The 16,789-nt window shown below is 45.7% G+C and overlaps 1 protein-coding gene across 4 annotated transcripts in view; it reads left to right on the top strand.

Moving 5' to 3' along the window:
• The first annotated feature begins 1,572 nt into the window (after positions 1 to 1,572).
• Positions 1,573 to 16,789, top strand: part of LOC147440650 (uncharacterized) — a 33,971-nt gene continuing 18,754 nt past the window's right edge. For 2 of the 4 annotated variants that reach the window (XR_015184274.1, XR_015184273.1), the window contains exon 1: positions 1,573 to 1,856. Coding sequence is in view for 2 of the 4 variants with exons in the window: in XM_086482514.1 (XP_086338640.1) it covers positions 5,633 to 7,507 (1,875 nt within the window). In the remaining 2 variants the exon portion in view is untranslated. Of the gene's footprint in view, positions 1,857 to 2,080; positions 8,344 to 16,789 lie in introns of those variants that run through there. The other 2 variants (XM_086482514.1, XM_086482513.1) reach the window with 2 other exon arrangements.

The following is a 16,789-nucleotide window of genomic DNA, read 5'->3' as shown; positions in this document are numbered from 1 at the left end:
AATAAATTTAAAAACTCAATAAAAACACCGCCCTTTCTTGAAAATTAGTTGTCGAGTCCGCATCGAGAATGCCTCATTGTGCAAGAAGCTCATTACCTTGAGGTTTCTATAGACTCATCATGCTTCTCATTGTTGCGGATGCAATGTTGAAAAAGAGATCCTTAGAGGCACTTTTGGATGTCAACCACAAGTCTTCTCAAGTGACTTGTTGATGTTAGGCTCCACAAGTTCCCAAGGACAATCAAATGTTAGCATCTACCTATCTATTGGGTGTATGCTGCTGATGGCTTTTGGCATGACCCACTAAGATCGATTGTCTATCAATGTTTGAAAGCATTCAAGGCTGGTGTCTACTATGAAGCATGGATTTGCTATAACCACATGCATTGATCACACTAGCAAAGGTGATTGGATTTGGGGAAATGCCTAGCTCTTATTGCATCCAAAAAAAAGAAGTCTTGCCTAGCCCTTCCAAGGCATAACTTCCTAAAAGTGCATTCCAAGAGGCTTCATCTGGCACATTGCCCACATCCATGTCAGGCATATCTTGCAATCAATGCACTCCCAAGTGACAAAATTCCAAAGAAGCTCATCAAGAAATTTCTATGCTTTCATGAATAAGTCGCATTTGGCATGCATGCTATCGAAGGAATGCCAAGCAAGACATAGTTCTACAAAAGCCCTTGACGAGTAATCTCATCATGAATCTCTCACTCATGGCACCGTCTTGTGCACTTCATGGACTTTTTGAGTTTTCATGAAGACGTCACATTTGAATCTTATGAACTTTTTGACTTGCACTAGTCCAACAACTAGGCCTACATACTGCTCCTTCCGAGCACTATTGATGGTTTGCATACCTTTAATGTTTTGCAACGCCTTGTGCATGCGATTATTCCCCTGGCCACGTTGCGTAAGCTGATGCAACCGGCCAGTGCGCCCTGAAGCTCCGACGACTGCGCGACAGTGAGAGATAGCCTGCGCACATGCAGGGTCCCGACCAGTCTCAACAGTCGCAACCAACCACTGACCGATATCACCCACTTTGCTCACATGCCATGGCGGCAGCAGCATCATCGGCCTGCCATTGGTCGTTATTGTGCGCACATGGAAGCTAAGCAGCAGGCGGTGAGTTAGACGACGTTGGCGCAAACCATTGTGCAGAGTTTGGATGCATGTTACGGGCGTCATCTACCATCTTTAGGCAGCCACCGCTTTGCTACCGTTGCAAACGGCTAGGGGAGGGCACGCACTTTCTGACGAAAGCGGTAGAGAAACGTTCAAGAAGCGATCTGCTCTACAGTCCAAAAAAGTGGCGGGGCAGCATGGAATTTGCCTCGGCCGGGATGCTGTGGCTGGTGCATGTGCGCACCCTGAGAGAGAGAGAGAGAAAGAGAGGCGGCACGTGTTAGGCATCCGGAGGGTTTTCCCTGTTGAAATTTTTGATGGTTCTCTGCCTCTCCCCCTTTTTACTATGCGCCATTTTCACCTGCAAGTTTGCAACCCAGCGAAGACGAAGAAGACGAAGGCATTTGAGCGGCGGTGCCCTGTCCCCTTTCTCCCTCATTGACCCGCCATAGCCCCCATTTTTCCCCACGTACACACCTTTACTCTCCCCATTTCCCTCACCTTTCCGGTGGAGCCATGGGAGCCGCACAGTAAGTATGGAAACTCTCTACTTTGTTCGTCTCGCCCACCTCGCCTCTTCTCTCCGCTACCGCTGTATAGAGACGCTGCAACGAGAGGAACTATCAACGGCATTTCTCCGTTTGAGCAGCTAGCATTTCGTTACCTAAGAGAAAAGCTTGATTTTGATCTCTGTCAGCTTCGCATTTGCTTATTTTGAAGACCCTTTGGTATGTTAGCTCTCATTTGTCACTTTTTCTTTGAAATCATGGAATTTGGTTGCTTAGCTAAAGTTAGATTGCCAAATCTTGGGTACAGACTTTAGAGTGGTTAGAAGTCTATGGATTCTTTGTGATATAAGAGTTTTTATTATATGGGTTTTGTGATTATAATCAATATGACAGATGCAACATATTGATTTTGAAAATTTGTGCCATTTGTTTGATGCCTGTAGCACAGTGGGTGACAAATGTTGTTGCATTGGTTGGGGATGCCACGTTGCAATGCTTGGTCACAAAAGATTCTTTGTGATGGAAGATTTTCTCATGTAGGGTTTTACCACTGTATTAATGTGACAGACGTAAAGGATGGGGCCATGTTTTTGGCAGATGGGATGCAGTAGGTGGAAACCGCTGTTTAGTAGATGGAACACACCGTTGTATTGATTGGAATGTCCCTCCTTTTTGTAATCTATACTAATATAATGGGGGAAGGGATTCTGGCCCCTTCCCCGGACATGTGTCAACATGAGCTTCATCCGACAGGTTTCAGATCCGTGTTCCTGCCCCTTGCCGTCTGCTGTTCGGGCAGTGCTCTGAGAGAGAGAGAGAGAGAGAGAGAGAGAGAGAGAGAGAGAGAGAGAGAGAGAGAGAGAGAGAGAGAAGACTGCTTAAGTATGCTGGCCCCTACGGTGTACACACAGTGCGCACTATTCCAGCCCCTTGCCGTGATTGTGAGGCTCATGCTGGCTCCTATGCATTGTTTTCGTCGCCATTCCCGACTCAGAATCCCGAGGCGCTCTCTTTTTTCTTCTCTCACGTCACCTCCCCCTGACATGTGGCGGTGTCTCTGTGTCCGACTATGGTTCCTGCCGGCAATGCTCTCTGAGAGAGAGAGAGAGAGAGAGAGAGAGAGAGAGAGAGAGAGAGAGAGAGAGAGCACAGTCTCATCGGTGGTTAATATCCTTTAATGAAAATTGTGCAACCTTTTGGGTCTCGGGAGACTTGCACGAAGGCCGTCATCATGAAATAATCTTAGAGGCTCAATTGTTGTGCCGTTTTTTGGTTTCGTTGTGATGCAGCCACAATGCGTGAGGACTTAGCTTGGATTCTTGAGAGGAGCGGTAGAGGTTGGCGACAATATTAGACAAAGTAGCGCTAAGAAGGCAGCAATATGCGGTACACAAGCAAACTTGGAGGGGAGGAGAATTATAATCTTTCTTTGTGAGCTCTCTTAAAGACTGCGCTACGAAGAAGGATTTGTACCAAGGCAGGAGAGGATTTGTGAGCTCACTTAAAGATTGCGCTAAGAAGAAGGATTTCTGCCAAGACAATAGGAACACATACTTGAAAAGAGTACATACTTAGACAAGGACACATAGTGGGTTAGGAACACATTTGTGATATTCGTGATAGTGGGTTACTTGAAAAGAACAATACTTAGGCAATACGTTAATGAATATGTATGTATGCCTTGCTAGAGTGGCTACGCTGCTTCTGCCGGAGAGAGATAAAAGAGAGAGAGGGTATTGTAGGACAAAATGCCTCGCGTGTATGCCAAGGAGGCAATGTTAACAATGTCGTAAGTGTAGGTGCTGTTCTCGGAACTACACAAGCTAGGATAGGACAAGGAGGCAGGGTCAAAGCATGTGGTTGTGGGATAGGAGGAGGACTGCATGGGCTCGAACTTGGCTATAGGATCTGAGTTGTTGCAGTGCGTCGTCAGCTTATGTCGATGCGACCTCAGTTTCTTATTGCCATATTGAAGAGCAGAGTTAGCAGGGTGGGCAGCTCCTGCCTCAGGCGAGTGTTCCCTGTTGCCTCGCAAGTCGGTTGAGAGAGAGAGAGAGAGAGAGAGAGAGAGAGAGAGAGAGAGAGGGTATTGTAGTAGGAGAAAACACCTCGCATGTATGCAAAGGAGACAATATAAACAATGTCGTAAGTGAAGGTGCTGTTCTCGGAACTACAGAAACTAGGGTAGGCCATGCAAACGGGATCAAAGTATGTGGTTGTGGGATAGGAGGAAGACTGCATGGGGTCGAATTTGGCTAAGTTGTTGCAGTGCGTGTCACCAGCGTGTGACTACTATCTATCCTTTTTGTTGATTTCTTTCTTATTATCTATTTACTTTCACTTTTTGGAAACACCCCTCGGGAAATCTAACTGCCCTGCATTGCATAGCTAGTGTGGAACTGTCCAAAGGGAGTCCAGGCCTAGGGCAAGAGAGCACTAAGGTTGGACAAGGACTATGGTTAGCCAAGTGGGGTCATTGACTAGCCAAAGTGGAATCCTTTGCTACAGAGGCTACATTTCAGTTCTGGATGTGGCCGCAGTGTACAAAGAGGGTCGGATGACCTAGAAAGATACAATGGAAGCATCTCCTAAAATTTAAGGAACTGCTATTCTGGGACCTGAAAATGTGTTGACGTCATTATCTCCGGAATGACAAGGGGAACATTTTCTTACTCTGTCGTGAAGTCAACTGGGCAACCGGTTGGGATATTTTTAGACGGCAACCCCGAAACGGGAAAATGCTTGTAAATGTGCCAAGTGGCACCTTCTGGTGCACTTGCCTCATGCAACAAGAAGTGGCGCTGAATTTGAAGGAGAGAGAGCCTCATTTTCAGTTTTTGTCACAGGCTAAGAGCTATGGAGTGCTTGCTTTCCCTCTTATGCACAGTGCGGTGCCAGGAGTGATGCCCTGCACACTACGCACTGCTCTCTCTCTCCCCTTTCGCAGTATGTTATGCCCCTCTAGTGGGCTCTTCATTTGACCAATGTACAGTTGTGTGGGTTCATGCGCGATTGTCGAGGCAAGAGCCTCTTGCACAGGTACTGGATTAGCTAGCGGCTAATCCCCCCGCAGGTACAGGTGAATTCGGAGAGGTTTCACGCCAGAAATCTCGTCCGATTCAAAGGGCAAGTAGCCCTACAGGTGCGGGAGCTCGAGGACTTGCTAGGGATGCGACCGGCACGCGAAACGGAGCCTGAAACAGTGAATTACAGCCTGCTGTGTATTTTTGCAGGTTTAGGGTTTTGGCCCTAAACGGACCCTAATACCCCCAGGAGGTTCGGGGATGTAAGGGGACCACTGTACAGGTGATCTGGCGCATTTTCAGGGCTGAAGACAGAGATTTCAGCGTGCTGCAGATTCTCGCCAGGTTTTGCAAAGTGCCCGTATGCGTCGGGAAAGTCAGTCAATGCGTGGGAATACTGACTGTGAAGGGTTCTAGTACAGTTATGCTGCCGAAATCGGGCTGGAACAGTGGAAATTCAGCCGAGTTTGTGCGGGGCAGCTTGTAGGGAACCACAGCGTTTATTCCCTCTTTTGAACAATAAAGAAATACCGAAAGGGGCGCCTAAGTTAGGGGCCAATCTGGTGTCCGTCTACTCATACAGGTGCAATCTAGCAGCCTGTATCCCTCCCCCCTTTGTTGTGTCTTGAAAGTACAGGTAAAATAGACGACTAATAATGGGTGAAAGCTAAATCAAGGTTTAAAGTAAAGTCTACCGCCCTTTTTGGATTGAACAGGCCGGTTTCATGGTTCCATGGACGGGATTAAATCACTTTTTCCCATAGAAGTGAGCCTTGGTCAGTTTTGGGCTTGAAGAGACAGGGGATCATAGACCAGACACAGGGAATTGCAATTATGGCTGACAGACCAGATGATGTGACTGAAGAGGTTTCCTCTTCACAGGGTCAACAGACACATGAAGTGGGTGAGTCCTCAAGACCACCACAGACGGATGATGATATATTCAGGACCTAGTTGGCTACTGCTGTGGCTATGTTCACACAAGTAATGCAGAACCCAAGGTTTTTAGCCTTTCTGCAACCTCCTGTTCCGTCTCAGCAAGTTGGGTCACTGGATCATATTCAAAAGCCTGTTAAGGCTCGAGCACAGGTGATTCATACTGCACAGTCAATGGAAACACCTGTACACTTGACGGAGAATATGCAGTCTCCACAACCTATGCCTAAGGTGCAAGAACAGGTGGTTGAGATGCCAGTCTTTCAAGCTGTACCAGTTCAGCCCGCCACCTTTCAGCAGCCTATAGCTGGTTCTAATGGGCAGGGAAGCAACCTACAGGCTATGCAACAGGTCTTCCCACCACCTTCAGTACACCCTGGCTATTTTGGAGGTGGATCGGTATTCCAGAGCATGGCTGGTCATGCACCTGGAAATCAGTTTTACACTCCAGGAACAGTGTTCGGGGGTGCTCAAAGGATGATGCCTAACCCCATATACAGTGTCATGGGTATGCAACCAGGGTTTCAGAGCACTCAGGGCCAATTTGGGATGCCACAGGCAAATTTTGGTATGGCTGGAATTACAAATCAGCAGCCAAATATGGCATTTCTAGGTCAAGTTAATAGCGGCCAAGGAACACAGATGAACCCTAATAGTGTTCCCATGTTTCAGTCACTTCCATATGACAATTTAACGCCGCTGGAGAGGCCAACTCCGTACAAAGAAGGTGGCAAAGGTGTGTCATTCATGACCTTTACAGGGTTTGATGACAGGAAGAAGGCTCTCTCATTCCTCCAGCAGTTTGACAAGGCCTATGCAGGGGGAAATTTTACAGAGGCTTCAAAGGTCCGCAAGGCAGCCACTTTCTTGACAGGGAATGCGGGACAATGGTGGACAACTTTATTGCTTCAAGGGCAAGCTTCGTCCACATGGATTTACTTCAAGCAAATTTTTGCAGCAGCATGGTTATCGGATGACTTTGAAGCAGATGTCATGACAGAATGGCACCAGCTAAATGTTGCCACTTGCAGAAATCTGGATGATTACAATCGGAAGTTTTGGAAAGCTCTACTTCCAGTAACTTCCTATAGGTTTGTGCCATTGACAGAACAGATTGAAAAATACTGTTGTGGCCTACCCAAAGGATTGAGAAAATACTCCACGAAGACAAAAGTCACTACTTTGACGCAGCTCATCGAGGTAGCAAACACTGGCAATGGTTTGCTCAAGGGAGAAGATTGTGAATTTAACACTGGCGTCAAGGCAGGATCATGCAAGAAAAATTCAGCCAAGAAGCACGTTCCCAATGAGGCTCCTAAAGGGACTCAGGAGTCAGCCAACGCAGGGAAAGATAAAGCTAGGGCTGAATCAGAAAAAGGAACAGCAAAGAAATGGAAAAGAAGTTTTCCTCGCAAGTCAGAAGAGCAAAAGAAGGTCCAGAGGACAGAAAACAAATGCTTTATATGTGAGCAGCCTAGCCACATTGCTTACAACTGTCCTACAAAGAAAAGGCCAGCTGATTCTGAAGACAAGGAGGACAGGAAAGGAAAGAAGCCCATGGCCGGTCTAGTGCTAGATATGGTGGGCGACAAGCCAAATTCAGATGCAAGTGAGCTTTGCAGAGCATGGGGAAAGGTCAAGGATCAAACAATGCTTATCTTCTTTGATCCAGGTGCCAAAGCCAACTTCATTTCCCCAGAATTGGCTTCAAAGTTGGGAATCAGACCTGAAGAGATGGGGTATACAGCAGAGGCAGGTTTGGCATGTCTTGGCCATACAGAGGCTGTGACACCCATCATTGGAAAGTTGCGTCTACATATCCAGTCCTATGTAGATGCTGAAGAATTTTACATCATGCCACTGGACGGATGTGATGTGTTGTTAGGTATTCCTTGGTTGTTTCGTGTATAGGGAATCATGGATGCCTACAACAAAAAGATCACTGTACAGAGCAGGGGAAAGACTCATATTCTGGATGTAAAGCTTAAAGGGGAGTCTATTCCTACTGTATCAGCTTCTGCTATTACTTCTGTAATGAAAAAGCATCTTTCTGCGTACTTGGTCTTTGCACGTGAAGTGTCAGATTGTGATGAATCAAATTTATCTGTGCTAGATAAAGAAAGGTCAATGTTTTTACAACAGTATAGTGACTGTTTTTCCGATTCATTACCGTCTCAATTACCGCCAGAAAGACCCGAGGACCATGCGATAGATTTGGTGCCAGGCAGTAGCCCACCAAATAAGCCTCCGTACAAGGTTAGTGCGGCTCAGCGGAAAGAGATAATGGGCCAAGTACAGGAGCTTTTAGAAAAGGGGCTGATTCAGCCCAGTTCATCTCCATTCTGTTCTCCAGTGTTGTTGGTGCAGAAAAAGGATGGCTCATGGCGTATGTGCATCGACTACCGTGCACTGAACAAGAATACCATCAAGAATAGGTTTCCTATACCTAGAATTGATGATATTATGGACAAATTAGAAGGAGCAGCTATGTTTAGCAGGATAGATCTAAAGAGTGGGTACCATCAGATCCGCATTAGATCAGAGGATGTGCACAAGACTGCTTTTAGAACGACGTTTGGCCTTTACGAATTTTTAGTGATGCCCTTTGGTCTCACAAATGCTCCTGCTACGTTCAATAGGATGATGGACAGAATTTTCTGTCCACACCAGCAGTTTGTTGGTATATTCTTTGATGACATGATAGTCTACTCAAAGAATGAAGAGGAGCATAGGCATCACTTGGCCATTGTGTTCAAAGAGCTACGCAGTCATAGGTTACTCATCAATGCAAAGAAAAGTGAGTTTTTTTGGAAGAGATTCACTTTCGGGGACACATTGTCTCAAAGGATGGTGTCAGAATGGATCCTGCAAAAGTTGAAGCGATCAAGTCATGGCCAAATTTGAAGACGGTGCATGATGTCCGAAGCTTTTTGGGACTATGCTCCTATTACAGAAGGTTTATCCGAAATTTCGTTGAGATTGCTTCACCTTTACATGCTCTTCAAAAGAAGGCAGTCACCTTTAGATGGACACAGAAAGAGATTTCAGCTTTTAATCTCTTAAAGGAAAAGATGACTTCGGATCCAGTCATTGTGTTGCCAGATCTTAGGAAGTCATTTGTGGTCCAGTGTGACGCCTGTGGTAGTAGCATTGGTGCAGTGCTAATGCAAGATGGCAGGGTAGTAGCCTATGAGAGCAGAATTTTGCAAGGGCCAGAGATGACCATGCAGGTCTATGAGAAAGAGTTACTGGCTGTGATTCATGCGCTCTTAAGTTGGAAACACTACCTGCTAGGTGCAGACTTTGTTGTCCAAATGGACCATCAGACCTTGCGATACTTCTTGACACAGACAAAGTTATCTGAGAAGCATATGCGATGGGCAAATATCTTGTCCATGTTCCATTTTCAGATTGTGCATGTGGAAGGCAAGAAGAACGTTGTGGCTGATGCCTTGTCAAGGAAGCCACAAATTTCAGCTGTGTCAATTCCTTATCATCATGAACTTGATGATATGAGAGAACACTATGAAAATGATGAAGATTTTGCAAGGGTCTTCGAGCAACTAATGGATGGACAACGTCAGGAACACTATCTTCTTAAAGACGGGTTCATGATGATGCATGGCAGATTGTGTGTCACAAAGCCATTGCGACGCAAAGTTATGGAAGAGAGTCATGTCCCACCGTATGCAGGGCATCGTGGTATTGATGCTACAGTTAAAGCGGTTGAGACATTCTTCTACTGGCCTACATTGAGAAGAGATGTGGATGCCTTTGTGCGAGAATGCCTAATATGCCAAAAGGTCAAGTTTGACAGGCAAAAGGCACCAGGGTTATTGCAACCACTACCTATTCCAGATAAACCATGGGAAAGTATTGCTATGGATTTTATCTTTGATCTTCCGAGAACGCAGACAAGAAATGATGGTATTTGGACCATTATTTGCAGATTCAGCAAACAGGCTCATTTTATTCCTGTCAGGAAGAAGATAAAGCCAGATCAGATGGCACGTTTGTTTATGAGCAATATTTTCAAGTATCATGGCATGCCACAGTCGATTATTAGCGACCGTGATCCACGCATGACAAGTTTGTTCTGGAGAGGCTTGTTTGAGAATATGGGCACCACGCTCAAATTCTCTTCGTCATTTCATCCTCAAACAGATGGGCAGTCAGAAGAGGCAAATTCTACTGTCCTAGATCTGCTGAAGTGTAATGTGTCAGAGCATAAAGGAAAGTGGGAGCAGTATTTGCCATTGGTGGAGTATGCATACAATAACACAGTGCATTCATCAACTGGCAAGGCACCTTTTGAGATAGTTGAAGGTGGCAAGAAAGTTCCTCCCATACTGCATACAAAGGACAAGATATTTGAAGCAGATAAGTATGGTCAGGACATGGATGAAATGTACAAGAAGGTCAAAGTGGCCTTAGAAAGGACTCAGGCAAAGCAAAAGAAAGCAGCTGATCGTCACCGTCGTGAAGTGGTATATTCACTTGGTGATTGGGTGCTTTTACGCTTTGAAAAGGCAAGGTTAAAGAAGATAAAGGGCAAGGAAAGACTGTTTCCAAAGCTCACCATGCGTTACTATGGGCCTTTTCAAGTGTGCGACATAATCAGTGATGTTGCATATAGGCTGAAATTGCCTGACAGTTGGAAGATTCACAATGCGTTTCATGTGAGTCTTCTCAGACCCCATGTGGGTGATGTGCCAGAAGATATGCCAGCTGAAGATCAGCCGGAAGTCGAGGAACTTGACGAGATCTTGGTCCCTGAACAGATTTTGGCACACAAAGAAAGGAAAGTGAAAGGCAAGGTTGCTAGGCGTTACTTGGTAAAGTTCAGAAACTATCCACCAATGGATGCTAAGTGGATGGAAGAAGGTGAACTTGCAGAGTCACCAACTGTGTTATCACTTTACCTTGAAGCCTTCGATTTGCAACCTACCTTGATCCCTTGAGTTTCAAAGCTACATGGATTGTCAGTGTGACAATGGCTTCTGAAACAAATGATGTACAAGGTATTTAAAGTGAGCTCAAATCAAATACCTGTTACATGAATGTTAGAGCTGTACAGATTGTCAGTTTGGCAATTGCTCTTATGGAATGTCCAAAAGTTTGGTTAGTGCTATAGAAGTGAGTATTTCTTGTCAGTTTGTCAAGGATACAGTGATTGTTTCTATTGAAGAGTACATGTGTAACTGCATTCTTAAATTGTCGGTTTGGGTATGCTCGAAAGTGTTACGGGATCCAACGTGTACTATAAGACAGTGGCAAAATGTGCAACTACCATTTTGTCATTGGAAAGTTAGTGACTCAAAGCAATGGCACAGTGCGAAGCTACCACTATGTCATTGGGACAGGGTTCACACGCAGGCAATACATGAGTCGACGAGGTGTTGAATACACCAGGGTTGACAATGAGCATGTATGTGTCGTATATGTGTCGACAGGTGTTGAATACATCAGTGTTGACAGTAAGCATGTACGACATAGATGCAAACGAGGACGTTTGAGATTTCAAGAGGGGGGTATGTCACCAGCGTGTGACTACTATCTATCCTTTTTGTTGATTTCTTTCTTATTATCTATTTACTTTCACTTTTTGGAAACACCCCTCGGGAAATCTAACTGCCCTGCATTGCATAGCTAGTGTGGAACTGTCCAAAGGGAGTCCAGGCCTGAGGGCAAGAGAGCACTAAGGTTGGACAAGGACTATGGTTAGCCAAGTGGGGTCATTAACTAGCCAAAGTGGAATCCTTCGCTACAGAGGCTACATTTCAGTTCTGGATGTGGCCGTAGTGTACAAAGAGGGTCGGATGACCTAGAAAGATACAATGGTAGCATCTCCTAAAATTTAGGGAACTGCTATTTTGGGACCTGAAAATGTGTTGACGTCATTATCTCCGGAATGACAAGGGGAACATTTTCTTACTCTGTCGTGAAGTCAACTGGGCAACCGGTTGGGATATTTTTAGACGGCAACCCCGAAACGGGAAAATGCTTGTAAATGTGCCAAGTGGCACCTTCTGGTGCACTTGCCTCATGCAACAAGAAGTGGCGCTGAATTTGAAGGAGAGAGAGCCTCATTTTCAGTTTTTGTCACAGGCTAAGAGCTATGGAGTGCTTGCTTTCCCTCTTATGCACAGTGCGGTGCCAGGAGTGATGCCCTGCACACTACGCACTGCTCTCTCTCTCCCCTTTCGCAGTATGTTATGCCCCTCTAGTGGGCTCTTCATTTGACCAATGTACAGTTGTGTGGGTTCATGCGCGATTGTCGAGGCAAGAGCCTCTTGCACAGGTACTGGATTAGCTAGCGGCTAATCCCCCCGCAGGTACAGGTGAATTCGGAGAGGTTTCACGCCAGAAATCTCGTCCGATTCAAAGGGCAAGTAGCCCTACAGGTGCGGGAGCTCGAGGACTTGCTAGGGATGCGACCGGCACGCGAAACGGAGCCCGAAACAGTGAATTACAGCCTGCTGTGTATTTTTGCAGGTTTAGGGTTTTGGCCCTAAACGGACCCTAATACCCCCAGGAGGTTCGGGGACGTAAGGGGACCGCTGTACAGGTGATCTGGCGCATTTTCAGGGCTGAAGACAGAGATTTCAGCGTGCTACAGATTCTCGCCAGGTTTTGCAAAGTGCCCGTATGCGTTGGGAAAGTCAGTCAATGCATGGGAATACTGACTGTGAAGGGTTCTAGTACAGTTATGTTGCCGAAATCGGGCTGGAACAGTGGAAATTCAGCCGAGTTTGTGCGGGGCAGCTTGTAGGGAACCACAACGTTTATTCCCTCTTTTGAACAATAAAGAAATACCGAAAGGGGCGCCTAAGTTAGGGGCCAATCTGGTGTCCGTCTACTCATACAGGTGCAATCTAGCAGCCTGTATCCCTCCCCCCTTTGTTGTGTCTTGAAAGTACAGGTAAAATAGACGACTAATAATGGGTGAAAGCTAAATCAAGGTTTAAAGTAAAGTCTACCGCCCTTTTTGGATTCAACAGGCCGGTTTCAGTGCGTCGTTAGCTTCTGCCAATGTTACCCCCATGCGACCTTAGCTTCTTATTGTCATATTGTAGAGAAAAGTTGGAAGGGGGAGGCACTGACGATGCGACAGGGTGCTACGAATGTCCAAAATGGTTGTGAAGGGCGAGGGAGGGGTGTCCAGTGCGAGCATGGCCAATTTCTGGCCATCACCGGACACCACGTAAGCAACATAGTTGTGCTCTTTGCTGGCCACGACTGACCTACCAATGGCAGCTAGCGCTATCCACAAGAAGAGAGAGAAGGTCTATTTCATAGGGGCGACAACAATGAAGGATGAGAAAGCAATTGGTGGCCTTGACGAAGGAGATGGAGAGAGTGGGTCAGGGGCTAAAGCTCCAACAAAGAGATGAAGGGTGCATCGATGTCAAGGCTGTTGTAGTGTAAGGTGCAGTGGAATGAATGTTGTATTTTCTCAAGATTAGTGATCTTTATTGCTCAAGGGTCCTTTTAGTTCTTAGGGAAAGAGAGAGCTTTCCGTCTTATGGAGAGTGCTATGATCATGAACAAAGTGAGTGGATATTGTGCGTGCAAGTGAATGAGACTGAGAGAAGGAGAGAGAAGAGATACGACACCCGAGAGATTGTAAAACCCTCCTCCGAAGGCCCCACTCTCGTCGGCGAGAGTGGTCTACTTTGATTGCACAAAGGTGTACAATGCGAATGCAATGGACTGATGCAATGGGACTATGCCGATGACGATGACGGTGATGACGACGGCGACTTCGTGGCTGAAAACTGTGGTCTTCTAATTGTTGTTTTCGGGACTGTTTTGGTGGCTGAAAATGACTGTTTTGGCTGCGTTTTCTTGGCTGAAAATGGGGGGGTCTTTCTGCAACCAACTTGGGGCGGTTCTGCTGCGATTCGTATGCTGAAAACTTGCGTCTTTCAAGGCTGAATTTTCTGATAAAAAAACGCTGAGATGACTGGTCCCAAAACGCTGAACTGGGGCAGAGGTTGGCTGGCGTTTTTGCAAATGAAAACGCTGCTGAAGCTGTAGCGTTTTTGTAATGAAAACGCTGGTTGAATGGTGCTGTGGGGATCTGCTATGGCTGGGCTGCTTCTGCTAAACGCCAAGGCTGAAATAACCAAAAACGCTAGAAGGTTGATTCTGCAAAACGCTGGAGAAGCTGGATCTGCTAGCGATGGTGCTGCGGGGGGGTGCTGCTGAGAAGTTGCCTGTTGAGCGGGAAGCTCCTGCTGCCTCTTCTGAGAGAAAGTGCTAACTTGGGTTTGCTTATATATTAACTTAGCAAAATTGCCCTACCTACTTTTGTTGGAAAGTCAAGTCACTTAAAAATAATAAGTGAAAATACCAATAAATAGGAAAATAGGCTAAATGCACTGGAAAATTCCCCTAACTGATGCTAATGGATTCTGATGGGAATTCCTATGATCATGGTGTGTGCAACCGGAGGATATGCATCTATGCTAAGTGACTGGTCATGCATGGTCTACGAAGACTCACAAAAGTGCCAAATTACTACTAATCTAGATTGACTGGATTGACTGAACCCTGCTGTGGTGTAGCTTGTCCACGGACACATAGGGTTTGGATGTGTCACGTGACATCCCCTCCTTTTCAAAGTGAGGTACTGGAGTCTGGTACCGAACTGTATGGCGTCGAGGGAGATCGTCAACAGCATCCGGAATCTTGGAAGGGACTCTTCGCCGGCCCACTATGCTGTGTGGGTCGAGTGGTACTTGAACTTCATAAAGGTCTGCAACCCTTGCTTCTTTGGGCCGCGCCAAAAGCGACTCAAAGTCTTCTGTGGCTCCTTTGATGCTTAAACTTCGTCTAGAGTTCTGCTTTTTTCGTCTTCAAGAATCTCCATGGTTGAAAATTCCTGAAACCATCTCCAACACAAAACCATGAACATATCCATTCCATGTAAAGTGAAGGAAAAAAATCTTGTCTTCTCTAAAGACTGTGTATGCAATGTAGATGAACATAGAGACGGAGTGACAACCTGTTCATCAAACACATGCAAACAATGCGATCGAATCTTTTTTGTTTGATCGAAATCAATCAACTGTGGCAAATCACAATGGAAATGCCCATGCTTGGTGCTCATACTATCATGTGATCTTTCAGAAACTGTGTCATGCCAAGGAAGAGACATGGAATGTGACTTCTTGTTATATAAACTTTTCAGCTTTTCATGAACAATCCGCATACATTCGTGCTCATCCATGAGAGAAACGTGCTCAACATACAGTATGTCATGCCTAGAAAAAGGGATCACATAACGATATTGACTAAAATATAGGAAACCGTCACGAATGAAACACTCGAACAATGCGTGCGTATCAATCATGCGAACACATAATACTTCCTGTGAGGGTTCTTTGGACCAAGGCTCGAGAGCCAAGATCGATCCTTCGTGATTGTTCGAATCTGCAACGAGGTTAGCCTCGCTAGAAAAAGCATCCACTAACACCTCATCCTGGTGAACAATCACATCTTCTTCATGCATGTCATCATGCTTGTCTTTGTCATCCAAATCATCATGCAAATCATTATCATTCAAATCATCATGCTTCTCATAATCATGCAAATCTTGTGTGTCATGCTGTGGAGAAAAAGAGACTGAGAGAATCTCCTTATCTCGAATCCTTTCAACCTTGTCCTGCATATTAGCAATGAGAGATGGAGAAGGAGCAATGTCCTCTCCATGAATGACAATAGGAGAATCACTGTCGACATTGAGAGTTATAGTGTTAGCCGCAAATTTCAGGAGAGCGTCATTATCACGAAACCATCGAATGCCTAAAATCATATCACATCCTGAGAGAGGAGAAACAACAAATCTTCTAGTGAAGGCAGTCTGTTGAATTGCAAACAACACATCAAGGCACTCCTCCGTGATGAGAGCGTCCATACCAAAACGAAAGCCAGAGACCTCGATAGGAGATCTCGGACTAACTTTGAGGCGGGCTCTCTCAACAAGAGAGGAACTGATCACATCATGCATACTACCTGGGTCAAACAATATGACAAAACGGTGCCCCGACGTACGACCATAACATTTAATGAGAGAATCATCAATGGGAGGTTCCTGAGAAACTTGGGGCACACTCGTGTTATCATTCATTGCATTGACAGATGTAGTGGGTGCTGCGGGTTCTTTAGATTCATTCGATTCAAGCTTAGGACATGTTCTTTTTATGTGACCCTTAATGTGACAATGAAAACAACAACCTTCCTTAGAATAAGTGCTTTGTTCTTCCGAAGTGATGTATCCTCCTACAATTCCTTGTGCTACCTTTTCATCTGGAGTAAGCTTAGGTTTAGCAGTTGTGTTAGCCTTACCCTTAAATTCATTGGAAGAATTCTTTGATGAGAGACTGTTGGAAGATTGGTTAGAAGAGTTATCATTCTTACCATTCTTACCGTTCTTACAGTTCTGAGGGTTCTGAGAAGTCTGCAAGGTACTTGTGAAAGTCTTGTTCTTTTTTTTGGAAAAGTCAGGGCTGTATATTACTGAGTACAATATAATCCCCAGCGGATGCCAAAATAGCCTATCATGTGGGGTGTACAAGCTGAATGTAAGGATGAGAGCCACTATAGTGACAACTCGACTAGAACAATCTCATGGTGGTCGATGTGATGAGTGGAGGAGAAACCACCGAGGAGGGGCATAATGCCATGTAATCTGGCCACCTGTAAGTGTGAAGAAGAGTGGGGATCGGGCCCAACGCCGAAGGAAGGCAAATCGACGAGCCTCGGTTGCTCGAGATGTACCCGAGGAAGAATCCCAGTGCCAAATCAGGGTGTGAATGATGTCCAGCCAAATGGCAGTGAGGGTATCCTGAAGGAGCTGTGGAGCCGCACTTAGAATGTGAAGACAACGAGCTCTCCAAACATTCCATAGTGTAATGCTAGTGATGACTGAAAAAACTTCATCACGTGTCTGAGGATCCCCCTGCCAAGCAAATTGTGGTAGCATAGCCAAAGTCCCTCTCCGATAACCAGTCGAGGTAAGCATGAAGGCTGGATCTGTGTCTGAGCCCTCGTAGAAAAGATGCGGGCCGGGCATCGGCATCAACCATGAGACAGATCCCCAAGTGAGAAATCCATGCTGAACACCCTCTTTGCTAAGTAAAAAGCAAACTGCAAGCCACACTACATGAGAAGTTGAGCATGACCAAA

Source organism: Adiantum capillus-veneris, chromosome 15 (assembly GCF_014529385.1).
Source record: "Adiantum capillus-veneris isolate H3 chromosome 15, ASM1452938v2, whole genome shotgun sequence".
Taxonomy (NCBI): domain Eukaryota; kingdom Viridiplantae; phylum Streptophyta; class Polypodiopsida; order Polypodiales; family Pteridaceae; genus Adiantum; species Adiantum capillus-veneris.
Note: the sequence above shows the minus strand (reverse complement) of the source record. Positions and strands in the feature narration are given on the sequence as shown.